Genomic DNA, 27,696 nt, shown 5'->3' with positions numbered 1-27,696 from the left:
AAGTGAAGCCAGTCGACATCGATGGACAGGGCAGTGTCGAGTCAGTTTGGTGTGACATAAGCATAGGGAAATCAAAATTGAGAGTAGGAGTGTGCTATAGGCCTAATGACTCTGATGAGTATAATAAGATATTGTACAGGGAAATAGAGTGGGCCAGTAAATCAGAGAGTCTTATAATGGGGGATTTTAATTTCCCAGATATTGACTGGAATTTGTGGGTTGGACACTCGCACACTAGCAAGGCTTTTGTGGATTTATTGGATGATTGTTTTCTACATCAGCATGTTCGTGAGGCAACAAGAGGGAGCAATACTCTTGATCTGATTATCAGTAGTGATTCTTCATGCATTAAGAACCTGCAGATAAATGAACCACTAGGTGGCAGTGATCACAGTGTGTTGAAGTGGGATTTACTCAAGGAGGTAACTACCATCAGAGGTAAAGGGAAGGGTTTTTGTTTTCGTAAAGGAGACTATGATGGTCTGAGACAGTATTTAAATTCTGTACAGTGGGACCAACTGATGATGTTACAAACAGCAAACTCAAAATGGGAAGCATTCAAGGAACTAATCTTGGAGGCTACCAGGCTTTACATACCAACTAAGAAATATTGTTCAAGGTTTAGGCCTAAATGGTTGTCAGATGAACTAATGAGACATGTGGCAGAGAAGCAAAATGCATGGGATACATACAAATTAATGGGTGACATGGAAGCCTATGATAGATATAAGTTGGTCTGTAACCAAGTCACAAAGGAGATTAGGCAGGCAAAGGCAGACTACGAAAAATCCTTGGCAAAGGATGCAAAGAAAAACAGAAAAGAGTTCTTTACATACTTGAACTTGAGAAGGAAAGGGATGAATCAGATTGGTCCACTGGATATTGATGGTTCAACAGTTGAGGATCCTGCTCAGGTGGCTAACAATCTAAACGAGTATTTTGCATCTACATTCACGCATGAGGAGTTATTCAGGAAGGAGAATGATGTAGGTAAAGTAAACAGTGGCAATGAGCTGGATGATTTTGTAATAACTGAGAGGAAAGTGGAGGAGAGATTGTTGAGGATAAACATAAAAAAGGCACCTGGGGTGGATGGGATCTATCCAGTTATATTAAAGGAGGCAGCAGGGGAAGTATGCAGACCCCTAGCCATAATTATGAGAGCTTCTTTGGACTCAGGGGAGGTACCCATAGACTGGAGATGTGCAAATGTAACCCCAATTCACAAAGGAGGATCAAAGGCTGACACAAGTAATTATAGACCTGTTAGTTTAACTTCTGTTCCAGGTAAATTAATGGAGGCACTGGTTAAAGAAGCACTGCAGGATCATCTAGACAAGAATTCTGTCATAGCTCAGACGCAGCATGGTTTTGTTAAGGGCAGGTCTTGCCTGACCAATTTGATTGGATACTATGATGTAGTCACAAAAGAACTGGATGCAGGGAATAACTTTGATATTATATATTTGGATCTTAGAAAGGCTTTCGATACTGTTGCACATGGAAGACTGCTGCACAAATCGGAGCAGTGTGGCATTGGAGGCAAATTGCTGCTATGGATAAGGGGATGGTTGAGTGGCAGAAGACAGAGAGTGGTAATCAATGGACACTGCTCAACGTGGACTAATGTTATTAGTGGAGTTCCTCAAGGTTCGGTGTTGGGTCCGTTGTTGTTTTCGGTGTTTATGAATGATATTGATGATGGGATATCAAGTTTAATGTCCAAGTTTGCAGATGATACAAAGGTTGGCAGGGTCGTTAAGGACACTACTGACGCTATGCTGCTGCAACAGGATCTGGAAAGGTTGAACAGATGGGCTGAGAGGTGGCAAATGAAGTTTAACATTGACAAATGTAAAGTACTACATATGGGAAACAGTAACCCCAGAGCAACGTATCAACTCTGCGGTACTACACTGACAGTGGTGGAGAATGAAAAGGACCTGGGGGTAATTGTGCAGGCAGATATGAAGTTCTCTGAGCAGTGCAGACGAGCTGCAAGAGTAGCTCATGGTGTCTTGTCAATGATATATAGGAATTTTTCTAGCAGGGATAAGGAGGTGATTATTCCCTTGTATAAGGCAATGGTTAGGCCACATCTTGAGTACTGTATACAGGTCTGGAGGCCTCATTTCAAGAAGGATGTAGAGCTGCTGGAACGGGTACAGAGAAGGGCAACAAGATTAGTAAATGGAACAAAGGGTTGCTCTTACGAAGAAAGGCTTAAGTTTTGCAAATTGCAGTGTCTGGAGACTAGGCACCGGCGAGGTGATCTGATAGAGGTGTATAAGGCTTTGAATGGTTCGAGCATGCTCAATGCCAATGGGATTCTTCATCTTGCTCAGAATAATCACCTCAGAGGGCATAAATTCAAATTGAGGAAGGACGGATGTCGGATAGATGTGCGGAAATTTGCCTTTGGCCAGCGGGTGGTTGGTTGGTGGAACCGACTTCCATCACTTGTTGTTGAAGTTGATAGCCTAAACAAATTTAAAGCTCAACTGGACAGGTATTTCGAACGAACGGAGGGGTGAAATGGGAGTGGTTTTTTTTTTTTTTTTTTTGGCTGATGCTGAATAAGCTTGCTTTCTTGCATCATATGCCTCTACTAATGCTAATGCTAAAATTTCTCTGCTATGTGCCTGTGTGTGTGTGTGTGTGTAGCTGAATTTCTTGTACCAGTATTCCTGAGGTTCACCAGTTGTGGGACTTCCTGATTAACTGCTGTACTTCCTCCTCTCAAATCTCCCATTCTGTCATCTTTTGAATGTTCTTGGTTTTCTTCCTTTCTAGATGTATCCAAGGGGCACAGCCATTGTGGCTAACTTTGCTGCTCCAAAGGTTTCTCCAGAATTTTGAGTACCTTCTAGTTTGCGGGGGGGGGGTCCATTCCCTTCCTTCTCCTCTTGTCCAATTTTCCTACAGAAGGCTCTCTAGTTTTCATCAAATATTCTGTTGTCTGTTTTTCTCTGGGTACTACCCTTGTAATGGCAAAGTCTCTTGCTGAGTGCCTGGAGTTACGGCTTGTAGGAGTCAAGGTATTCTTCAATCCTCTGATTTTAGGTCTCGTTTGTTGTGGATGTTGTGTTTCTTGAGGATGACCTTCACTTTTCTGATGAGCTTCTTCCTACTGTTACGTCATTGGTACTAGGTCAGTTGGCCAATCTTCACTCACCTCTTCTATCTTCTGCTGTAGCCTTCTTTCCCAGGCTGGTGGTTCCTTGTCGTTTTGTTCTGTGTTCTGTTGGCCTGTGGCGCACTATGGCCATAGTTGCCGATGCGCCCAATAAATTCCGAAACAAACAAACAAACTGTTGGCCTATAGTTTCTCTTCCATTCATCACTTCAACCTTTGGGAGATTGGTCAAATAAAGAGATTTTTGCAATTATTTTTTTTCCCTCTGCAATTCCCAGCAGTGGGATTCGATCCAGGGTCCAAGATATTGCCAGTCCAGTGTTGTAACCACTGGGCTAATTGCACTCCCATTGTTATTGTTAGTGGCGTATGGTGCAAGGAGCAATTATAAAGCATCAGCCAGAAAAAAAAAATCCCACATCACTTGTCCATCCCCTCCAATAAGTTCTCTACTTCTTCCTTAAATTTATTCAAACTGCTCATCTCCATAAAAACAGATGAAAGTTTGTTCCAACAGTCAATGACCCATTGGCTAAAGGTAAACCACGTCATATCTATCCAGCAACCATCTTTCCTCAATTTGAATTTAGCCCCCCCCCTTGTGTGTAGTCTGAGCAAGGGGAAGAATGCCATCAGCAATGAGCTTGCTCAATCAATTCAAAACCTTAAAAACCTCATTCAGATCACCTCACAGGTGCATATTCTTAAGACACTGCAATTTCCAGAACTAAAGCCTTCATTCCTTTCACCAATCTTATTGCCTTTCTCTGCACCCATTATAGCAGATTTATATTCTTCCTAAAATGAGGCCTGAGGAACTGTATGCAGTACTAAAGATGCAGCCTAACCATTGCCTTACACAACAGGATAGTCACTTCCTTGTCCCTGCTAGAAAAGTTCTTGTATATCATTGACAAAACTCCATGAACTGTCCTGGCAGCCTGTCTGCATTGCTTAAAGAATTTCATTCTGATCGAGGTTTTTAAGGGATTAACATATAAAAAAAACATACTGAAATGTATCTTCAATATGTTAATCCCAGATTAACATACAAACTGTGTGGCTTCCACTGTTCTGAGTGAATACCACACAGTTGGTATGTTAAGCTGGATTACTGCTACCTATATGCAGTAGCTTGGATTCATCACTGTTAAACTTCAACCGCCATTTCTCCACTGGCCTAATTTGTTTAGATCTTGTTGAAGCGGCTTACATAGGGTGGTTAATGATAGTAATCATTAACCACCATAGGTAACCACCCCCAACAGTAATGATTACTATCATTAACCACCCTGCCAACCTTATAGATGATAAAAAAAATTAAAACTTAGACATTAAGCTTGATATATCTTCAATAATCTCATTAATAAATATAAAAAACAACAAAGGACCAAACACTGAACCTGGGAGACTCCATTAATAACATTAGTCCATGAAGAGCTGTATCCATTAATAACTACTCTCTATCTTCTCCCACTCGACAATTATATTATCCAGAATGCTGTACAAATTGGAACAGTAACACTGCTCCAATTTGTACAGCAGTCCTTTATGTGCAACAGTATCAAAACCTTTTCTGAAATACAAGTGTATATAACATTAAAATTACTTTTTGCATCTAGTTCCTTTGTTCCTGCATCATAGTATACAATCGGATTGGTTAGACAAGATTGCCCCTTAAAAAATCCATGTTATAACTGGTATAATTGCATTACTGTCTAGAAATGCTAACAGGTGTGTAATTCCTTGTGTCATCTTCTGATCTCTCTTTTTGTGAAGTGGGGGCGCATTTGTACATCTCCAATCCATTGGGACCTCTCCTGAATCCAAAGATGCTCTCATGATTATGGCTAAGGGTTTGCTTACTTCCAATGCTGCCTCCCTTAATATAATTGAATAGACCTCATCCACCCCAGGCACCCCTTTTATGTTGTGCTTCAACAATTTCTCTTCCACATTCCTCTTGGTTATCACAAAATCATTGAACTCCCTGTTAGATTCTGATGAACTTGTGGAATTCCCTTCAATAAAGAACTTCTGTATGTGATTGTAAATGCAAAATACCTTTTCAGTTTGTCAGCACCCTGGGTAGGGTTGTCAACAATTAAATCATTGTCATCAAGTGGATCAATGTGATAAAACCCCTTCCTTCTACTCTTAATATAAGTAAAGAAGTCTGTTACATTTCTTGGCATCATTTTTCAGATTTATTGTAATCTGCCTTAGCTTGCCTAACCTCCTTGGTGACTTGATTATAGACTAGTTTATATCTACCATAGTCACCAGATAATTTACATGCAACCCATGCATTTTTCTCCTCTGCCACAAGACACATCAGTTCATCTGGCATTCATTTAGGTCTAAGCCTGGAATGGTATTTCTTAGTTGGTAGTAGTAGTAGTGGCATGTGATGCAAGAAAGCAAGTGTATGAGCTTATGCAGCATCAGCCAAAAAAAAAAAAAAAAAAAAAATCACACAATTCCCTTAAAATGCCTGTCCAGTTCCTCCTTAAATTTATTCAACCTATCAACTTCCACAACGACAGATGGAAGTTTGTTCCAGCAATTAACCACCCGCTGGCTAAAGGCAAATTTATTTCTGCACATCTATTCTACACCTGTCTTTTCTTAATTTGAATTTATGCCCCCTTAGGTTCGTAATCTGAACAAGTGGAAGGATCCCATCAGAATTCAGCGTGCTCAACCCATTCAAGGCCTTATACATCTGTCCTTTCTTAATTTGAATTTATGCCCCCTTAGGTTCGTAATCTGAACAAGTGGAAGAATCCCATCAGAATTCAGCATGCTCAACCCATTCAAGGCCTTATACACCTCAATCAGATCACCGCGTAGGTGCCTAGTCTCCAGCCACTGCAATTTGCAGAACTTAAGCCTCTCTTGGTAAGAGGATCCCTTCATTACCCTCACCAATCTTGTTGCCCTTCTCTGTACATGCTCAAGTAAATCTACATCCTTCCTAAAATGAGGCCTCCAGACCTAAACGCAGTACTCAAGGCGTGGCGTGACCATTACCTTATACAGAGGGACAATCACCTCCTTCTCCCTGCTAGCAAAATTCCTATATATCATTGACAAAACCCCATGACCTGCCCTGGCAGCCTGCCTGCATTGCTCAGAAAACTTCATATCTGACTGCACAATTACTCAAAGGTCTTTTTCATTTTCTACCACCTTAAGTGTAGTACCACACGGTACGTTTTTCTGGGGTTACTTCTACCCATATGCAGTACTTTGCATTTATCAAGGTTAAACTTCAGTTGCCACTTCTTAGCCGATCTGCCCAAATTATCTAGATCCTGTTGCAGTAGCACATGCCATTACTGTCATTAACAACCCTGCCAACCTTTGTATCATCTGCAAACTTCGACATTAAGCCTGATATACCTTCAACAATATCATTGATAAATATACAAAACAACAATAGACAAAACAACATTGATTACCACCCTCTGTCTTCTCCCACTTAACCATCCTTTTATTCATTGTAGCAACTTTTTTTTTTTTTTATGTGAACCCCAAACACGAGAGGTATTAGAACCATGCTTGGGTTGGAGGTTGAGAAGACGAAAGAAGATATTTGTTGACATTGGACTTGAACTTCTGTAGATTGTAATTTTCAGGAAATACGTATGAAGGAAGGTTGTTCCAGAAAACAGCAGTTGAATGAATAAATGAGAAAGATGAAAAGTTGGTTCTGTGGGTTTGAAGTTTAACAGTAAATGGATGTTGGCTGGTGGCGGCACGTGTTCGGACTGTTTTGAAAGGAAGAGCGGGAATTATAGAAACCAATTCAGAAGAACAGTGCCCATGGAGGTATCTGTAGAAGAGGCATGCAGCAGAAACAGTGCATCTATGAGAAAGTGAGTGGAGAGACTCTGTTAGAGATGAATCATTAATTAACCTAACTGCCCTCTTCTGAATGGAATCAAGAAGCCTGAGAGAGGTTTTGGGGGCACCACCCCAGATGTGGGAACAATATTCCATGGCAGGGCGGATTTGTGATTTATACAGAGTGAGCAGCTGTTTGGAAGAAAAGTAAAGGTGAGAGCGAAAGAGAAAACCAAGTTTTTTAGATGCAGAGGAAGCAATATTTGTAATGGTGTGCTTGTGCCAAGAGAGATTAGAAGTCTGGGTAATCCCCAAAAGAGATATATCATTTTGCCTAGAAATCGGAGTGTCACTAAAGATAAGCATAGGAGCAGAAGAATCCTTTTTGTGAGATAGTAGTAGTAGTAGTACTACTACTATCTCACAAAAAGTGATGCAAGAAAGCAAATGTATGAGCTTATGCAGCATCAGCCAAAAAAAAAAAAAAAAAAAAATCACACCATTCCCTCCAAATGCCTGTCCAGTTCCTCCTTAAATTTATTTAACCTATCAACTTCCACAACGACAGATGGAAGTTTGTTCCAGCAATTAACCACCCGCTGGCTAAAGGCAAATTTCCACACATCTAATCTACATCTGTCTTTTCTTAATTTGAATTTATGCCCCCTTAGGTTCGTAATCTGAACAAGTGGAAGGATCCCATCAGAATTCAGGGTGCTGAACCCATTCAAGGCCTTATACACCTCAATATAGACAAGAGATATAAGACAAGACTGAGTTTTAGAAGGGTTGAAATCAACTAAGTTGTCTTTGCCCCACTGGAGAAATAACTGAAGATCGGCATTTAAGGAATTGGTAGCAGATTTTCGAGAAGCTGATTGAGCAGGACAAGGTTTCTCACAAAATGGAAAGTGGAATGCAGTGTGCCATCATCGGCAAAACTATGGATAGGATTTCCAGTCAATGGAAGAAGGTCATTAATATAAGGGGAAAAGAGTGGGGGAAAAACTGAACCTTGGGGAACACCGGCATTAGTGGAGAAGTTAGAAGACAGAAATTACAGACAGAAGATAGACAGAAGTTAGAACTTACCTTTAATACCATTCTGCTCCAATTTGTACAATAGTCTTCCATGCACAACAGTGTCAAAAGCTTTCCTGAAATCCAAATATATGATATCAAAATTATTTTTTACATCCAGATCCTTTGTAACCACATCATAATATCCTATCAAATTTGTCAGACAAGACTTTCCCTTAACAAACACATGCTGTGTCTGAATTATTGCTGCAGTCTTGTCTAGATGATCCTGCAATGCATCTTTAACCAGTGACTCCATTATTTTACCTGGAACAGAAATTAAACTAACTGGTCTATAATTACTCGTGTCACCCTTCGATCCCCCTTTGTAAATTAGGGATACATTTGCACATCTCCAGTCCGTGGGAACCTCCCATGAGTCCAAGGATGCTCTCATAATTATGGCTAAGGGTTTGCTTAGTTGCTTTGACGCCTACTTTAATATAACTGGATAGATCCCATCCACCCCAGGTGCTTTTCTTATGTTTAACTTCAACAATTTCTCCTCCACTTTGCTTTCAGTTATTACAAAATCATTAAGTATCCTGCTACAATTTGATAACCTTCTGCCATTTTCAAACCTTAATAATTCCTCATGTGTGAATGTAGATGCAAAATACTCATTCAGTTTGTTTGCTATCTGAGCAGGATCATCAACAGTAGCACCATCGATGTCAGGTGGACCAATCAGATTCATCCCCTTCCTTTTAGAGTTTATATAAGTAAAGAAATCCTTGATGTTTTTCTTAGCATCTTTTGCCAAGGATTTCTCGTAATCTGCCTTCGCCTGCCTAACCTCCTTTGTGACCTGATTACAGACTAGCTTATATCTGCCAAAAGGTTCTGAGTCGGTTGATAATTTATATGCATCTGATGCATTTTTCTTCTCTGTTACGAGTCTCATTAGTTCATTAGATAACCATTTAGACCTAAACCTTGAACAATATTTCTTAATAGGGATGAAATTTTTATTAGCATCCACGATTAATTCTTTTAATGCTTCCCACTTAGAATTTACTGTTGGTAACATCGTCAGTTGATCCCACTGTACAGAATTTAAAAACTGTCGGAGACCACTGTACTCACCTTTAAGGAAGCAAAAACCCTTTCCTTTACCCCCGATGGTAATTAAATCTTTAAGTAAATCCCACATCAGTACATTGTGATCACTGCCACCTAGTGGTTCCTTTATCTGCAAATTCTTAATACACAAATGATCACTGCTGATAACCAGATCAAGAGTATTACTTTCTCTGGTTGCCTCTCGAACATGCTGCTGCAGAAAACAATCATCCAATAAATCCACAAAAGTCTGACTAGTGTGTGAGTGACCAACCCACAAGTTCCAGTCAATATCTGGGAAGTTAAAATCCCCCATTATAAGACATTCTGATTTACTAGCCCACTCTATTTCTCTGTGAAATTGTTCATTGTACTCATTCGAGTCATTAGGCCTATAACACACTCCTACTCTTATTTTTGCTTTCGCAGTGCTTATGTCACACCAAACTGACTCAACAGTGCACTTTTCATCTGTATCAACTGGATGCACTTCTTTTGATTTTATGTTTTTCTTAATTAACAGCATAACACCTCCTCCCTTTCTATCCTGTCTATCCTTTCTGTACACATTGTACTCCCCAAATTCCAGTTCAGCATTCCTTATATCTGTGTGACACCACGTCTCTGCTATCCCAACAATATCCGCCTTTGATGTCTTGACCAACACTTCAAATTCATCACATTTATTTACTATACTTCTAGCATTGGTATACATGCAAGCATACATGCTCCTACTCCTATTCCTAGTTACCCTAACACATCCCATATACCCACCTATTTCAGGATGACTGCCATCCATCCCTGAAACCCCCAACACCCCACGCTCCAGGTCGCTACTTATTCTAATAGAAGTTGTGCAAGAATCACCTTCACCTCTGCCTACAGCTACTGTTAAACTATTAGTCCTTGTATCCCCCCCCCAAGCTATCAGTTTTCCGACCCATCTAACACTGCCTCGATAGTATCAGCAAATATTCTTGCACCCTTTCTATTTAAGTGTATCCCATCCCTATAGAAGCAGTCTCTCCTGTTAACAAGTACAGTCCAGGCTGAAAAAAATTGTACCCCTTGAGCTTTGCACATTCTTTCCAGGGCCGAATTTATCGGCAAGGCTCTCATCATATACTCCTTCCTATCGTGTCTGGGCAGAATTGCAGACACTTTCAAATTCAACCCTAATTCTCGGCTTTTGTTCAACAGTGACCTGTACTTGTTAAGTAATTCTGCCGGTCTCCTACTCCTAATATCATTAGTGCCAACGTGTACAACTATATCATCTTTTGTGCCCTTAAAAGATGATATCCGCTCTACAACGTCATCAACCTTTGCCCCTGGCAGACATATCCTGGTCCTGTTCCACCTATCCTTTTTACAAAGCATGTTTCCCGTTTCCCTGACAATAGAGTCACCAACAACTACTAGTTCCTGTGGGACCAGCGCATTCTGCCTTGGGGGTTGCCGCTGTGTTGTGTGATGACCAAGTGCAAGCTCCTGTGTTGATGTGGGCAGCTGAGAGCCTGATGGGCCCCTCAATTTAGATCTTTCGAGGGCATCCACCCTGTCCTTCAAACTCTCATATAGGCCCATAACAACGCTGAGTTGTCACCTGGTATGAAAAGCCTAACAGCTTCTATGATTATTTCCCTGAATCTTCCCATTTAGTATTTCCTGCTGGATTGATTTTTGATTTTTGATTTGGTAGTTGTTGGCGCATCGGCTTCTGTGGCCATATTGCACCTCCCAAGGTTTTTGCAGTACTTTGATCCAAGCCCGAGGCGGGAATCGAACCCGCGACCTTTGGGTTGCCGGGCAGGTATTTTACCCACTCGGCTAGCCCAGTCGGCATTTCCTGCTGGAAATATCATCAGATAGTTTCACTGTATAGAATTTAAAAACTATCTAAAACCACTGTAGTTACCCCTAAGGGAAGCAAAAGCCCTTCTCTTTACCCTTGAAAGTAGTTATGCCTTTAAGTTAGTCCCACATCAGTATGCTGCCCAGAGGATCCTTTACCTGTAGGTTCTTAATGCAAGAAGAGTCATTGCTGATAATCAGATCAAGAGTACTGCCTACTCTTGTTACTTCTCTAACATGCAGCCATAGAAACAGTCATCCATATGAGTGCATATTTATTGTTTGATATTAACAATTATCACTGAGCTCTCACACACACACACACACACACACACACACACACACACACACACACACACACACACACACACACACACACACACAGCAAATGATAGTGAGGGTGGCAAATATAATTTAAAAATTCACTAGAAGACTACTTACCCTAAGGGAGCTTTGAAGCATTCATATCTGAAACTCTGTTGGCACTGTTTAGAGTGACGAACTAGAGACTGTATCATGACAGAGGAAAATTCGCGATACTCTACATCAAGATAAAAGCTTTCCATACCTTTCTTCCTGATGAGCTGTGAATGCGAAAGAGAAAGATCGTGATTAAAATTACAATATATTAGAACAGGCTGATAATACAGAACCAGACCACTGAAATATGATCATCCGCCTAAAGTCTAAGGTTTGCATAGGGTGTGAACTGCAATTCATGAATTCATGAAATAGTGTCTCTAGAATGAATCACGAAAGCATTATGCATGGGTAGTGCACTTATTCTTCACAATGGCAATTAAAGACAATGTGCAGTATGGGAGAGGGGAAATGAGAGTGTGTCACTATACAAGATAACTATTCATAAAAATAAAGTAAGGAAACTGCAAGCAACATTACAATGGGGATATAATTTACATGAAGGAAACAAAAGGCTTGCATTCAATGTGAGCAAAACCATGAGATGTGTTTGAATATTATAACCACTGCAATATCTTGGCAGTACTCCTTTTTAAATTAATTTTTAAATTTCATTGTAACATGCAACTTCATCATCATCAGCCATTTTCAATCCAATTCAGGATGAAGGCCTCTCCAGCAACTTTCCAATTCTTTCTATTTTGTGCAGTGGCCATCCATTTACTACCCATGAACTCTTGAATTTCATCTATCGATTGTTATCTTCCAGATTTTCTTTTAGCTCCTCTTGGGTACCATTCTGTTATTTTCTTAGTCCATCTGTCATCATATCTTCAAGCTATGTGTACTGCCCAAGTCCATTTCAGTTCTTTAGTTTTGATAAGAATGTCCTTTACTTGAATTTTCTGCCTAACCCATGTGTTTCTCTTCTTATCTAACAGTCCCATTCCCAATATAATTCGTTCCATTCTTTGCTACATAGTTTTCAGCTTCTCTTCCATTCTTTTGGTGAGTGCCCAAGTTTCACTTCCATAAGTCATGGTAGGGAGTATAATTTGGTTCATTATTTTATGTTTCAGACAAATTGGGATATTGTCCTCTGTGACTATATTTCCTGGTGATATCCATCCAAATTTATTCTTCTCTTGCCTTCTGGCCATTTATCATTGTTACAGCTAATGACTTGTCTAAGATAAGTATATTTTAATCCACCTTTTCAATTTCTACTCCTTCAATGATTATATCCCTTCCTGTGGCATATTTGTTCATCATTCATTGTTTTATTCATCTTAGTTGAAAATCCTTACTAACTCTGTATAACTGATTAAGGTTTTCCTCTAATTCTTTGGAATTGTGGCTTATGATCACTGTCATCTGAAAATTGTACAGTTCAGGTACTCTCCATTCATATTGACTCCTTTCTGCGACTAGTCCAATCTTCTGAAAATTACCTCAATGGCATAAGTAAACACCTTCGGAGATACTGTGTCTCCTTATCGAACTCCTTTAAGAATTTTAAATTTGCTACTGCCTTTGTCTAGTCTAATAATGGAGGTAGCATTCTCATATATTTTCTTAAAAATCATAACATATGGGGCGACTATGCCTTGTCTTTCCAGTGCCCAAAAAATTACCTTATGCTATATGGCGTCAAATTCCTTTTCATAATCCGCAAATGCAAGACATAACGGTGTTTTACATTCATTTTCTTCATGATATTACATGAAGGTGATCGATAGTTGAGAATCCTGTCCTAAAGCCAGCTTGCTATTTTGGCTAATTCTCACAAGTATTTTTTCTAATATGTTAGTGATGACCATTGTGAACAACTTGTAAATATGGAATAACAAGCTAAATGGTCTATAATTTCCAATTTCTGATTTGTCTCCTTTCTTATGCAGCAAAATTATGAATGCCTTATTCCACTCTTTAGGGGTCATGCATTTCCTAATGTATTTTGTGAAGAGCCTTGCCAGTTTATGTGTCATGTCCCTTCCTCCCAAATTTAACAACTCTACAGTAATTTCATCTTCGCCTGGGGTTTGTTTGTTATTTGGTTTTTAGGAGCATTAGCAACTAAGGCCATATTGCTCCGGGAATATGCAGTGGTCATTCCCTGACCTTTCCGCATCCTCCGTATTTGGTGGTGACGGGATCGAACCCCGGTCTAATCAAGAAGCATGTGTTATGCACTGCTGCTTTCCACCTGGCTACAGAGGCACCCTTCGCCTGGGGCTTTCTAATCCTTCATTTTCTTCAATGCGTGTTCTATCTCATCAGGAAGGATACCTGGTATGTCTTATGTGTTGCTATTTTGCGATCCATCTTCCCCACTGCTGGCTTCATTCGCTTGCTCCTTATATTGACTTCCTCTCTTTGCAACTTGACTTTCTCCAGTCCAACTTTCCTAACAGTGAAGTGATTTTCCTTGGTGATTTTAATGTTCACAACTCTAGTTGGCTTCCATTTTCTAGTCACACTGACCCAGCTGGTCAAGATGTTGAGGCTTTTGCAATTACTGATGACCTTGCACAGATTGTTCGTTTACCTACAACAATATCGGACAATCCTAACCATACAGCCAACATGCTTGATCTTTTCTCACAAACAACCCTTCTAAGTACACAGTTGAAGTGAGGGGTCCTTTAGGCACCTCAGATCACAACTTGGTGATTGTCTCTTCTCCAAAATAGCCTTTATCTCATGGCTATTCCCAACCTCGTATTGTTTGGCATTACAAGAATGCAAAATGGGATGACATGTGAGATTTCTTTTCTTTGGTTGGACTACTGTTTCAAAACTTCTGATGTCAACATTTGCTCAGATCGTGTCAGTGAAATTATTCTTGTAGGAATGGAATCCTTAATTTCACACTTTTAAAATCTTGATGGTACTTAAAACCTTGGTTTTCCAATAAATGTGTTAAGGCTGTTCAAGAGAAGAACGTTGCATATCATAACTGGCTTGTTTCCAATACTTCATGTTTCATTTTCTGCCTACACCAAAGCTCACAACAATTGTAAAGCAGTTATTAATCAGAGTAGAAAACTTGCTTCTTGCCCTAATGGTAGCCGAGCATTCTGGTCTTTTGCCAAAGCTATTGGCCTCAACTTTTGCCCATCTCTGCTCCCACCTCTGTCAAAACCAGATGGTTCTGTTGTCACTTCAGCCAAGGATAAAGCTGACCTGCTAGCACTATTTTGCTTCCAACTTGCGTATTAATGATCTTGGTGAAATACATCCCAGTATTCCCAACACATTCCATTCAATACCTCCTGTGGTCTTCCATCAAAAGGAGGTCAGAAGGATTTTGACGAATCTTGATGCTAAGAAAGCCCCAGATCATGATGGTATTTCTCCAATTGTTCTCAAAACCTGTGCTCCTGAACTTACTCCTCCCGCCTTCTTTCACTTTCTTATTCCAAAGGTGTTTTTCCTTCTGCTTGAAAATTTGCTCTTTTCCAGCCAGTTCCAAAAAGGGTGACAAATCCCTCCCATCCAATCATCATCCCATAGCAATTACTTCTACTCTTTCTAAAGTAATGGAGAAATCAATTAATTGCCAACTCTTAAACTACCTAGAAACCTTCCGTCTGATCAATGATTGCAAGTACGGATTCCATCAGGGATTCCAACAATTCTGGCTAATGTTACCCATTTATGGACAAATTGGCAAGTGTGAGGGAACATCTACTGCTGGAGTACATGCAAAGTGGAGGAGAAATTGTTGAAGTTAAACATAAGAAAGGCACCTGGGGGAGATGGGATCTATCCTCTTATTAAAGGAGGCAGCAAACCCTTTGCCATAATTATGAGAGCATCCTTGGTCTCGGAGAAAGTCCCCATGGACTGTAGATGTGCAAATGTATCCCCAATTCACAAAGGGGGATCTAAGGGTAACATGAGTAATTACAGACCAGTTAGTTTAACTTCTGTTCCAGGGAAAATAATGGAATCACTGGTTAAAGATGCATTGCAGGATCATCTTCACAAGACTGCTGTAATAATTCAGACACAGCATGGGTTTGTAAAGGGAAAGTCTTGTCTTACAAATTTGACTGGATACTATGATGTGCTTACAAAGGAACTGGATGCAAAAAATAATTTTGATATCATATACTTGGGTTTCAGGAAAGCTTTTGACACTGTTACACATGGAAGACAACTGTACAAATTGGAGCAGTATGGCATTAAGGGCAAGTTACTACAATGGATAAAAGGATGGTTGAGTGGGAGAAGACAGTGAGTGGTAATCAGTGGACACTGCACTTCTTGGACTAATGTTATTAGTGGAGTCCTCTAGGGTTCGGTGTTGGGCCCACTGTTGTTTTGTATATTTATCAATGATATTGATAAAGGTATATCAGGCTAAATATCGAAGTCTGCAGATGATACAAAGGTTGGAGGGGTTGTTAATGACAATAATGGCAGTCTGCTACTGCAACAGGATCTAGAAAATTTTGGCAGATGGGCTGAGAAGTGGCAACTAAAGTTTAACATTGACAAATGCAAAATACTTCATATGGGTAGAAGTAATCCCAGAGAAACGTACCAACTGTGAGGTATTATGCTTAGGGTGATAGAAAATGAAAAAGATCTGGCAGTAATTGTTCAGTCAGATATGAAGTTTTCTGAGGAATGCAGACACGCTGCCAGAGTAGGTCATGGGGTATTGTCATTGATATACGGGAATTTTGATAGTAAAGAAAAGGAGATGATTATTCCTTTGAGATTATTATTATTATAATTAGCCATATGGTGCAAGGAAGCCTGAGGGTTATGCTGTACCAGACAGAAAAAAAAAAAAAAAAAATTTCTGAATTACCCAGAGAGAGAGAGAGAGAGAGAGAGAGAGAGAGAGAGAGAGGGGGAGGAGAAGTAGAAGGGAATCACTGAGAAAGAGAAGAATGATGATATCTAGCTCAGGGCCCTGGGTGTGCCAAGCCCATATTCACCAGATGTGAGCCTCCGGGAGTAAATGGTGCATCTAAGGTAGTGCAGTGCAATGAAATTCAGTTTTTTACAGTGAAGGGCATCACTCCAGCAAAAAAATTATTGATACACCTTGGGCATGCCCATGAGTATACGAATGGATACATCATTATCATAAGAAAACTGTGGAGCATGACTCTCAAACCAGGACAAGCTGACATAGTTATCACAGAAGAAAATGTCTTGACTAATTTTTCCTTAAATTTATTCACACTACCCACTTCAATGACACAAGATGGAAGTTTGTTTAAAAAATTCTATCACTGGCCAAAAGTAAATTTTAGAACATCTATGGTGCAGCCATTCTTTTTCAATTAAGTTTATGTTTTTGTTGCTGCTATGGATAAAGGGATGGTTGAGTGGGAGAAGACAGAGAGTGGAAATCAATGGACACTGCTCCCGATGGACCAATGTTATTAGTGGAGTCCTCCAGGGCTCAGTGCTGGGTCCACTGCTGCTGCTCTCTGTACCCATCAATGATACTGATGATGGCATATCAAGCCCAATGTCCAGGTCTGAAGACAATATAAGGCAATGGTGAGGCCATGCCTTGAGTACTGCGAACAGGTCTGGAGGCCTCATTTTAGGACGGATGTTGAGTTGGTTGAGCGTGTATAGAGAAGGGCAACAAGATTTTTTTTTTTTTTTTCACGTAAACCCCAAACACGAGAGGTATTAGAACCTATAGTACTTAGTACCGTTCTTGGGTTGGAGGTTGAGAAGACGAAAGAAGATATCTGTTGACATTGGACTTGAACTTGTGTAGACTAATTTTCAGGAAATACGTATGAAGGAAGGTTGTTCCAGAAAACGGCAGTTGAATGAATAAATGAGGAAGATGAAAAATTGGTTCTGTGAGTTTGAAGTTGGACAGTAAATGGATGTTGGCTCGTGGCGGCACGCGTTTGGACTGTTTTGAAAGAAAGAGCGGGAATTATAGAAGATAATTCAGAAAATTCTGCCCATGGAAGAGAATACTTCCATGGGCAGAATTCATAATTCAGCCCATGGAAGTATCTGTAGAAGAGGCATGCAGGAGAAACAGTACGTCTATGAGACAGCAAGTGGAGAGACTGTTAGAGAGGAGTCATTAATTAACCTAATTGCCCTCTTCTGAACGGAATCAAGATGCAATGTGATATGCAAGATGTAAACTTTTGGAATATAGAAAAGGACAAAAGAAGTGAGAATGACTTTAAAAAGAGTTAGCAATACTAGGCAGTGGTGCTGTAACTAATTTTTTTTTACGTGTTCATGTTGTGTATATTCAGTGTGATTATATATGAAAAATTTCTAGAAATTAAATGAAATCCAAAGTAAATAAAAGCTATGCTGGGAATACATTAAATAAAGTTTAATTATTCAGTTTTGTTTGTTTTTTTTTTTTTTTTTGATTTGGTAGTTGTTGGCGCATCGGCTTCTGTGGCCATATTGCACCTCCAAAGGTTTTTGCAGTACTTTGATCCAAGCCCGAGGCGGGAATCGAACCCGCGACCTTTGGGTTGCCGGGCAGGTACTTTACCCACTCGGCTAGCCCGGTCGGCCAGTTTTGTTTGTAAGGATGAGCTCTTTATTTGTTGACATGCCAGTAGGCAAGAACCAACGCTTCATTTAAAAGGGCTTCAGAACCATTGAATTTGAACATTCAACTGTAAGCTGATGCTTTATAAAAGTAAAGTTTCATTTCCATCAGAGGCAAAGGATTAATAAATAGGTACAGATGACCAAATCAAGTTGCTGTTTGGAAGAGGTTTAAACACCGGTAAGACATTTTCTAATAGTTAAGAGCAATCTCGAAATACAGATTGAAACAAATTCAGCACATTAAAGACATTGACAAAAAGTGTTTGAAAGGGAGACATAGAATTAAATTAAACAACATTCAGCAATGTTTTAAAGTAAAGGATAAGGTTTCTGTCAGTGTAACTAAAGAGATTCTTCATGACTGTTCATTTAATGATACAGTATTCTAAGAATCTAAAATGGTTATGTATTCGAAATCACTGTTGAATCATTTCTAGATATTTAACATTGCCAGTTTTAATCAGTGGACACCTTTAGTTAGCGGTTTAACATAATGGGCGGTAACTTTGCACTTGCATTCTGAAGCTGTTATTTGTTAACTATCTGGATCAGAAATCTAAACTGAAAAATTATTATGCTGAACTTAACTAAAAGAATTCTTTTATTTAAAAAAAATGACAATGCAATCTAGTAAAATTTTGGTATTTTACCATTAGAAATAATCTTGTTTAGAATTCGTAACACATTGTTCCTTTGAAAACAAACATTTCAGAACTATGTCTGCTTGGAGCTCATATGGTCACCATAGCAATTAAGCAGCTGTCATTTAGAAATATATCAGGTTTTAAGAGTGCAGCCATTACACAGAATCTTTCTGTCTTTTTTAACCTTCTGTTGATAGTATGGCATCTGAGAGATGCCACTTTTTTATATTTCTGGCTATTTTTTTTTTTTAATAAAATGAAATCTTCTTGTGTACCTTTGCTGACCAATATTCTCTAACTAGTTATACAGTATTTTCTGTTTTCATTTTGATATTTTATTTATTTTTTTTTTATTATTTTTAATTTTTTTATTTAAACGTTGCCAGGCAAGCAAAAGGGTCTATCTTTTTTCTAGGCAATTCCCATTCCCACTTAGCATCTTTGAGACACCAATAACAAGTGTCTAATCTTGTCATAAAGCTTCAGTTTCAGTAGCTAAATGTGAACAGCTAACAAAAAATATACAGACATTCATATTGCATCTGCCAGATGCCACACAGGTGTCTGGGTTTTCAATATGGGGATGAGAGACCTTGAAACTTCCAAAAAATACAATAAAAACTTTCTTTATTATTGGCTTCTCTCATTCATTTTCTATATATTTTTAGTTAAGTTTAGCAAATCATAATTAATAGATCATCATTTTCAATTGCATGAAAGCTAAAAATAAATTTTTATAATTAAAACAAAAGAGGATCACAGACACTATGTGAGTGCCTTAGGTAAGACATGTTAAGGCATGAGTGATGGAAGGTTAACTGTTCTCTGGAAAGATTTTTTCTCTCTATTAACATAATAGTTTCACTTCCGGAATGGAGAGTAACAATTATCTTCTCAATAATGTGGTGTACTGCTGCCAGGCAAGAAAGGTTATAGTTTTAATTTGCAGATACTTTTACCTTGCACATATCTAAAAAAAAAACCCATGTGTACCCGTACAATTCCATATGAAAGATGTTTTATATGAAAACAACCTTGACTTAGAAGAGGTCAGTGAAATCCAAGCCAAAAGCCTAATCAGGAAGTACAATTGTAGCCATTTATTTAATAGTATTGTGTCACAATCATACTTTCTGCAATTATTACTGCAAGAAGTATGATTACAACAATACAAATATTTGTCATTTAACCACAACAATACAAATATTTGTAATACGATGACTGCAAACAATATAAATATTTGTAATACGATGATTGCAAACAATACAAATATTTGTCAACAATTTATTTTTTCATCTTGCATTTTTGTTACATTCCATTGTCAGGTGCCACTATATATGTTTTCACATAAAAAAAAATACTTAGTACTTAAAGAAAAGCAATAATATCATAAGGAACCCACACCTTGCTTTCTGGATTGCTTCATGTCCCAATAGAAATACCACAAGAGTCAATTTAAATTCTATTTATGGCTGCCATTAATCCATCAGTGTGCATACCTCTACCTCCTCAAACTAGCAGTTTTCTGACCCACCTAACACTGTCTTGATAGAATCAGCAAATATTCTTGCACCTCTTCTATATAAGTGTATCCTATCACTGTAAAAACAATCCTTCCTGTGAATAGTACACCCATGCCGAGGAAAATTCTATCTCACGAGCCCTGCATAAATCTCTTCAAAATTCCAACTAACTGACAAGGTTCTCATAATGTATTCTCTCCTGTCATGAGTGGCAAAATTTCCAGACACCTTCAAATTGGCTCTAACCCTTGACTTTTTCTCAACATTGCTTCATGCCTCAAGTTAATCTTCTGTTCAATCAGGCTTAATAAAATTAGTACCAAAATACACAATAATATTCTTTTGTGCCATTACAAGATAATAATTTGGCAAAAAAATATTAATTATTATATATGTAATAAATAAGTCTTGGTTTCCGAAGTTTTGAATCGCACATATTACATAACAAGGTGTATGTTTTATATAGCAACATCTAATTTATGATTTATGAACATCCACTTTATGATCTTTTGATATTGATAAACTTGGAGATAAAAAATAACTGTGAGTGAAACAATTGCATATTTATGTATTCAATGTATGCTGCATGAAACTAACCAACAAAAGACAACCCATGTCCCTTTGTTCATTTGAACTTTGGCTCTTTATTACCTACTTTTTTTTTGTGTTATGAATTTTTGCTAGAGGAAGAGTTGTGAGAAGTGTTTCTCAATCAGGGTACCACAGTGCTTGGGTAAGCAGTGCACTCCTTAAAGGGGTGGCATTAGATTATGAAACTGCAATGAGACCAATGGCAATCATACTTTAAGCAGTTCTATGGATATATCATTTTTTAACTTCAAGGGTACATTCAATAAGAAATGTTTGAGAATAACTGCTAAAGAAAATCTAGTTCAAAACATTGTAAGCTGTATGATTTATGTATGCTCTTAATATGAATTAAAACATTTCTTGTAAAATAGAGTAAAATGGTATGGGTTAAGTTTACTGTTATTCTCAGCATCATTTCATTTCACATTAATGTTAAACAATAGCAAAGTGTTTCATTTATAACAACTGTTATTTAAAATGGATCAATCAAATTTTTTGGATGTACTTTTAAGTATCTATGCTGCCAAAAAATATTTTTGGAATATAGTAAATATGATCATACCATCTCCATAGGGATGTTATTTTCTACTCTAGTCACAATGGAGTCACCATTATTCATTTCACAGAATACATGAGCAGGGGGTAATGGTCCATTCCGATCAATATCAATTTTATACACTCCAGATTTCCGGTATCCTACCAGATAAAGTTCTTCACAGGTTCTCTTGTGCATAGCTGTAAAAATGGTACAAAATAAATAAAGTAGAATTTGGAATATCTATTCCAATTATTTAGGGAAAAAAAATTCTGAATTATCATGAACAGTTTTCTTTGACAGCATACCCACTGCTCTACTCGTGGCTTCTCCCTTCTCAACACCACATTTTTCCAAATAACAGAAAGAGTGGGACATGCACAACTGATTACTGGAAACATCAGATGCCAGTAGAAAAGAGAAGGTGATGTGACCATTCATCCCAAGCCAGGTAGACCACCACTAATAATTCCTATTGCATGTTACCAGTAGAAACTGATAGAGGAAATTGCAAAGGTACCCTTAATAATTTGACTCACGAGACTGTTGGCAGAATTGAGATAAGTTGGAACAGGGCTAACAACTGACAAAAAATACTTCATAAAATGGATTACTATGACTAGGTTGTGAACTAAAGCTGTCTCTAGGCTATAATGTCTCCACATTATAGCCTATTTTGGTTCAAATATTGCTACACAGTTCAAGCAACAGACAACTTTTTGGGGAGGAAGATACACAATCTAATAGATTGATAGTAGATGTAAGCACAAGTGAAAGTGATTCTTCCACTTCTATATGGACATGCAGCAGCCCAGAAAGCAAAATGAAATGTTGGGAACTGCAAGACCTGCTGGGTGTACTTGGGATCAAGCAAATATATATGGCAGTCATGGGTACTGGCAGCAAGGTGCAAGGTGGTGCAAGTGCACCACCTTTGGATTTCGAAGTAATACACAATTTTTAATATTTTCATTAATTTATTGAAACATAAGATACTTTATGTATTCGAAAATTTGGTGAACAAAAAATTTATTCCCACATGCACCACCTTGCAAAATATCCTGCTGGCACCCATGATGACAGTATTAGTTAAAAGTAGGATAATACAAGGGGTGTTCAATAAATATCTACCTACCTATGAAGAAAATGAGATAGAGGCAAAAATCTGTTTTTATTTTTCAATGTAACTCCCCTAATCTTCAATACACATGCTATCTATTTTGCAATCAATCTTCCTCAATCTAAATTTATGCTCCCCCTCATGTTTATTATCTGAGCAAGAGCAGGATGCCATTAGCATTTAGCTTATTCAATCCATTCAAAATCCTTCCCCTGAGAGTGTATGTGTGTGTGTGGGCCCCCAAATAGAGACTTTTCTAATAGAGGCCAGTTCTATGGAAATCAAGGAGTTCAAGCTCATTTGAACTCATGAACTATCAAAACACTTCAGACTAAGTGTTTTGTATTGTTTACTATGCTGACACATCCCTTAAAGTTATTTATTCTGCTGCCCTAGCATTCTTCCCATTTGTTTAGAATGTTGTTGTCAGTACATTCGTCTGATATCAGAAGCAACAGCAACGTTGGTTTTTATTTTTCATTTGTGCTCATTCAAGAACTCTTGAGATGTGCGCAAGCACTACTTTTACCCATATCATCAAATAAATGGATATCTGCATTAACCCCCCCCCCCGAGCCCTTAAGCTCTTTAATGACACTAATTGAGGCCCTTGCTCCAACTTTGTTCAAATGCATTTTATCTCTACAGAATCTCTATATGATTCCTTCTAGGGTGGGCCACACTAATAATATTTTCCACCCAAAGCAAGGCAGAGTCCCTGAAGCCATAAATTAATCCATGTGGTCTTTGGAAATATAATACTTCGTAAGTGCCCTAGCAGAAGAGCTTATCAGCTTAAATGGTGGAATATGACTAAAAATCCATTTTTGCTTCTGATGGCCCTGGAGGAGTATTAACCACCATACCCTTTGTTTTTTGTATAAAGTGGTATTTGTTCCAATTTGTACCTATGGTACTGGTGCCTGGTTTTGGTATACTAAGAAGGTTGCTATCCAAGAGAAACTCTCCTCTATCCAAAGATGTATGCTCTTAATGATAAGTCATTCCTGTCGTACTATCTTTATAACTGCGCTACAGGCTTTAAATGGTTGCCTACCTCCGGCCTTCCAAATTGCTTATTGAGGTTTCTGCTATTATCTTACACATCATTCGTTGACTTTTTAGACATAACCGCTAATATCCACTGTGATCCTAAAACTGAAAACACTCATTGCTGGAACCACCTAGTTAAACTCTGAAAGATCGGTGGTCTTCTCTTTCCAAAGGTATAGTCATAAAAAATTTTATTCCATCTGTGTCCTTTATCTTAAAAAGTCTGTTCTAAAATGGTTCAGTCTGAGTCTCCATACTTTTTTACTTCTTACTGGCCATGTTTCTCTTCATGCTAAACTTGATATGTTTAATCTGTTTGATTCTCCCCTCTATAACTGTGGCAGCTCAGAAGATTTTCTATTCTATACTCTGCTTACAATCTGCAAGGCAAAAAAGAAATACTTATGCCTGTATCATCATGAATTTAGAAAAAAACTAGATGTGTAACTAAACTAAACTATTTGCAGTTGGTGAAAGGTTTATCAATTAGCACAGAGATCACTGGATTGCAATAAACAATTGGCAACTGATAACTATAGAAATCACCAATACCTCTCTAGAATTCCTTAACTCTATCAAAAAGGCATTAGTCAAGTCAATAAAGGATCCCCCACTCCTTACAAAGCCACTCCATTTCTTATTACAAATCATTTCTTCCATGCCAGTAAATACAGTCAAACTAGTTGGAAGCCATTTCAGTTCATTCATTCTCTAAACTCATATAACCATTTTTCTTCAATCTTCATTTATTTCTTTTGTGATGACCTTCTTTGGTAAGTTTCCTAAAAATCATAAAAGAGAGAAATTCAAGTCACACTAGTTAATAAAGTTAATAGTCATTATTAACTAAGTTTCACCCATCTTTCATATTTGGGATAATCACAAAAAAAAAAAAAAAAAAAAAATGGAAAACAGGTGCATTCATTTTAAAGGATGTTCTTTTTTACATACAAAGACTAGTATGAAAGTAATGCCTCCTAATTTTTTGCTTTCAAATGTGGTGCCATAGATCATTTCATATGTCACTGAGTGGTCAATTAGAGGCCTCTAATTTCACCATACTGAGAGGTGTTGTGATCATCTAAAAATGGTGAATGTTACAGATATACGTATCAAGCAAAGAGTGGTGACTGAATTTCTTACCAAGGAAGAAGTGATGCCTATCAAAATCCATACACATATCAAAAATGTTTATGTTGTTTAGATGTTGGGTAAGACACTTTAAGAGTGGGAAAAGTGACATTGTTGACAAGCCCCAAAGTGGCCGGCCAATAACTTCAGTGACAACAGGCAGCAAGAGCCCGATCGACATGCTGATCAAAGAGGATCACCACATCATACCTACTGCATCACACGAACTGTGTGATGCAGTAGTTATGAGGAAATCTGCTGTGATAACCATCATAAAGGAACTAGGCTACAAGGTTTGTGCCCGGTGGGTTCCGAAAATGCTGATACATGAGCAAGAAGCCAAGAAAGTTCTGTATGGAACTTCACCAGTGCTACGAGAGTGAAGGAGAGGTTTTTCTTTCACGCATAGTCACAGGTGATGAAACCTGGGTGCGGACCCAGGTTTCATCACCTGTGAATTCATTATTTCATTATGACCCTGAAAAGATGAGACAGTCAATGGAGTGGCACCATCAAAATTCACTGTGCAAGAAGAAGAAGTTTAAAAGACAGCCTTCTGTCAGTAAAGTCATGGTGGCAGTTTTGGGACAAAGATGGGGGTCTTGCTTGTGGACTTCATGGCACCACAATCAACTTAGATTGATATGTGGAAACATCGAAAATGTTGAAAGCTCACATCTATAGAGTTTGACCGGACAAAAATCTTAATGAGGTTCTTCTTCTCCATGACAATGCATGACCCCACACCAGTCTGCACATGGTGGAGGTCACTGCATGAGATTCTCCTTCTCCATGACAATGCATGTCCCCACACCAATCTGTGCACAATGAAAGCCATTGCAAAACTTTACAACACTGTTCTTCCTCACCCTTCTCATAGCCCAGATCTTGCACCTTCCAACTATCACCTCTTCAGCCTACTGAAGGATGCACTCCACAGAACCCATTTTGCAGTTGAAGACCAGCTCAAACACAGTGTTCATGAAGCCCTCCAGAGCAAGAGTAAGGACTTTTACAGGATTGGAATACAGCATCTGACTCAGAGATGGCAGAAGTGCATAGAAAATGGTGATTTTGTGGAAAAATAACAGTGTGTTTTATGATTGAGGATTAATTGATGTTTTTAAAGGGCACAGTTTTAGGAATTAAATTTCCCGTGGAAAAAAAATAGGAGGCATTACTTTCATACCACTCCTCATACATTAATCCGAAATTTGAGCATATAGACTCACAGAAGTGACAGGTTTTTCCACTGTATCCAGTTCCTGAGCAGTTGCAGAATATATTTTCATTCTCAACAAAGCAGGTTCCTCCATGTTCACAAGCATTAGGACTGTCACAAGGATTAACCAGTTGGCAGTTATCTAAGGAAACTTTTCCAACAGCACTCTGTGAACCGATTAGAGCTCTAGGATCGATCCATATTCCTGCTTGGTAAATATCTCGCATACAGCCAATTAAACCTAAACAGAAAATAAAGGTTACATTTTATTATAGGTGATGTTTATTAACATGAATTAGCCATCAAAGAATATTTTTATATATTCCCAGAGAACTATACAAACTAGTTTTTCATTTACTATGCTAAATGGTTTATCCTCTTAACTTTTCCACTTATCTGCTTATCCTCTTAACTGTTTTGAGTAGTATTATTGTTGGTTTAGTAGCAATAATTTGTTCTAATTTAGTCCTTGGTCAAATGTGAATAACAATAGAAACTATATTAATAAAATTAAACTATTTATTTCCTAATATTTAATAATTCTTGACACTTCACAAATTATTAAATATTAGTATTAGCCAGATGCTGCAAGGAAGCCTTGGGCCAAAAAAAAATTTTAAAAATGCCTGGGCACATCATGCCATCTTATAACTGTCTTATACAGTGGGATTATAACCTCCCTATCTGCACAAGCAAATATTTAATAAATTATGAGGGATGACACCATGGAGCCTCCTTGCCACAGTTTCTACACTGGATAATTTTATATCCAACTGTGATCAGATGAAGTTATCCAGTGTAAACATGCAACATAACTCCCATATCTCTTTATTCCTCTACTGTTTTTAATTCAACCACACCAAGTCGGTAAGTTATTTTAAGGTTGCTATTACCCCAGTGCAAGACCTTGGATTTTACTGCATTAAAATATAGTTTGCACTTTTCTGATCTGTTAATCACAATCGTCTGCCTCCTGCCCAGCAGCTATTCTGCAATTCATCTAAGGATTTTCCCTGTGAAATTCATCTAAGGAGCTTTCCCTGTAATTGCTATGAGCCATAGCAATTACAGGGAAAGCTCATTTCCACATGGGATGAGATGATGCTTTGTTGAAATCTAAGTAAACAATGTTGAAATTATTTCCAACATCCAGATCATGAGTGACTCGCAAAATATTCCTGTCAAAGAATTTGCATTTGAAGGTTTCAGTATTATGAGATTAGCTCTATGCGGGTGAAGTTTTTATGGCTCCAGCTAATAGGGAAGTTTTTCTTAAATTTTAACCATTTCATTGACTTAATTGGCATATTAATTTATTTTCTAGAAGTAGCTTTATATTCCTAGTTATGATACTTAGTTTATTTTGAACTTAGATAGAGATTTTGTAGGTTATTACTTGGTATCAGTAAAACCTGTACTGTTCAAAACTTACCGCCATTGTGTAGTATCGATACGGAATAGCGTAACATATATCTTGAACTTGATAGCATAAGTTAAAACGTAAAACTAGATAGCATAATACGTAGCACTGTAGTAGGAATCTGTTAGCTTAGTATAGTATTAGCAATTAATCAATTAAATTTATAAATCCTTTTAATTTTTATTGTTAATCAAATTGTATTTAAACAGAAATAATGCCCCAGACTAGAGCAGAAAAGAAATGTGCACAAAGTAGAGAAAGTGCTGTGGTCGGGAGGGAACTGAAGGGGCAATTCTCCAATGCATGAGAGTCTAAAAAACTGTGTAAAATGCAATGGGTTTGCGGATCTCTCTCTCTCTTTCTCTCGAACAGGACATGATCTAGCCATGGAGGATGTCTTTGTGCATGCTAGGTGCACAGAATGTAAAGAAATTAGGTGCCAACTCAGCGTTCTGATGGGCAGCTATAAGAGCTTCAAGA

At 38.2% G+C, this 27,696-nt stretch overlaps 1 protein-coding gene across 1 annotated transcript in view; it reads right to left on the bottom strand.

Moving 5' to 3' along the window:
- LOC150081798 (axotactin-like) overlaps positions 1–27,696 on the bottom strand; it is a 638,696-nt gene that overhangs the window by 421,404 nt on the left and 189,596 nt on the right. The window contains exons 12-14 of the mRNA XM_090378896.1: positions 25,807–26,037; positions 21,298–21,470; positions 11,423–11,565 (exon numbers count right to left, since the gene is read on the bottom strand). Coding sequence (XP_090235022.1) covers positions 11,423–11,565; positions 21,298–21,470; positions 25,807–26,037 — 547 coding nt within the window. The remainder of the gene's footprint in view (positions 1–11,422; positions 11,566–21,297; positions 21,471–25,806; positions 26,038–27,696) is intronic.

Source organism: Mastigoproctus giganteus, chromosome 8, assembly GCF_048544385.1.
Source record: "Mastigoproctus giganteus isolate SK-2022 chromosome 8, ASM4854438v1, whole genome shotgun sequence".
Taxonomy (NCBI): Eukaryota; Metazoa; Arthropoda; class Arachnida; order Uropygi; family Thelyphonidae; genus Mastigoproctus; species Mastigoproctus giganteus.
This window is presented reverse-complemented; position numbering and strand designations above follow the sequence as displayed.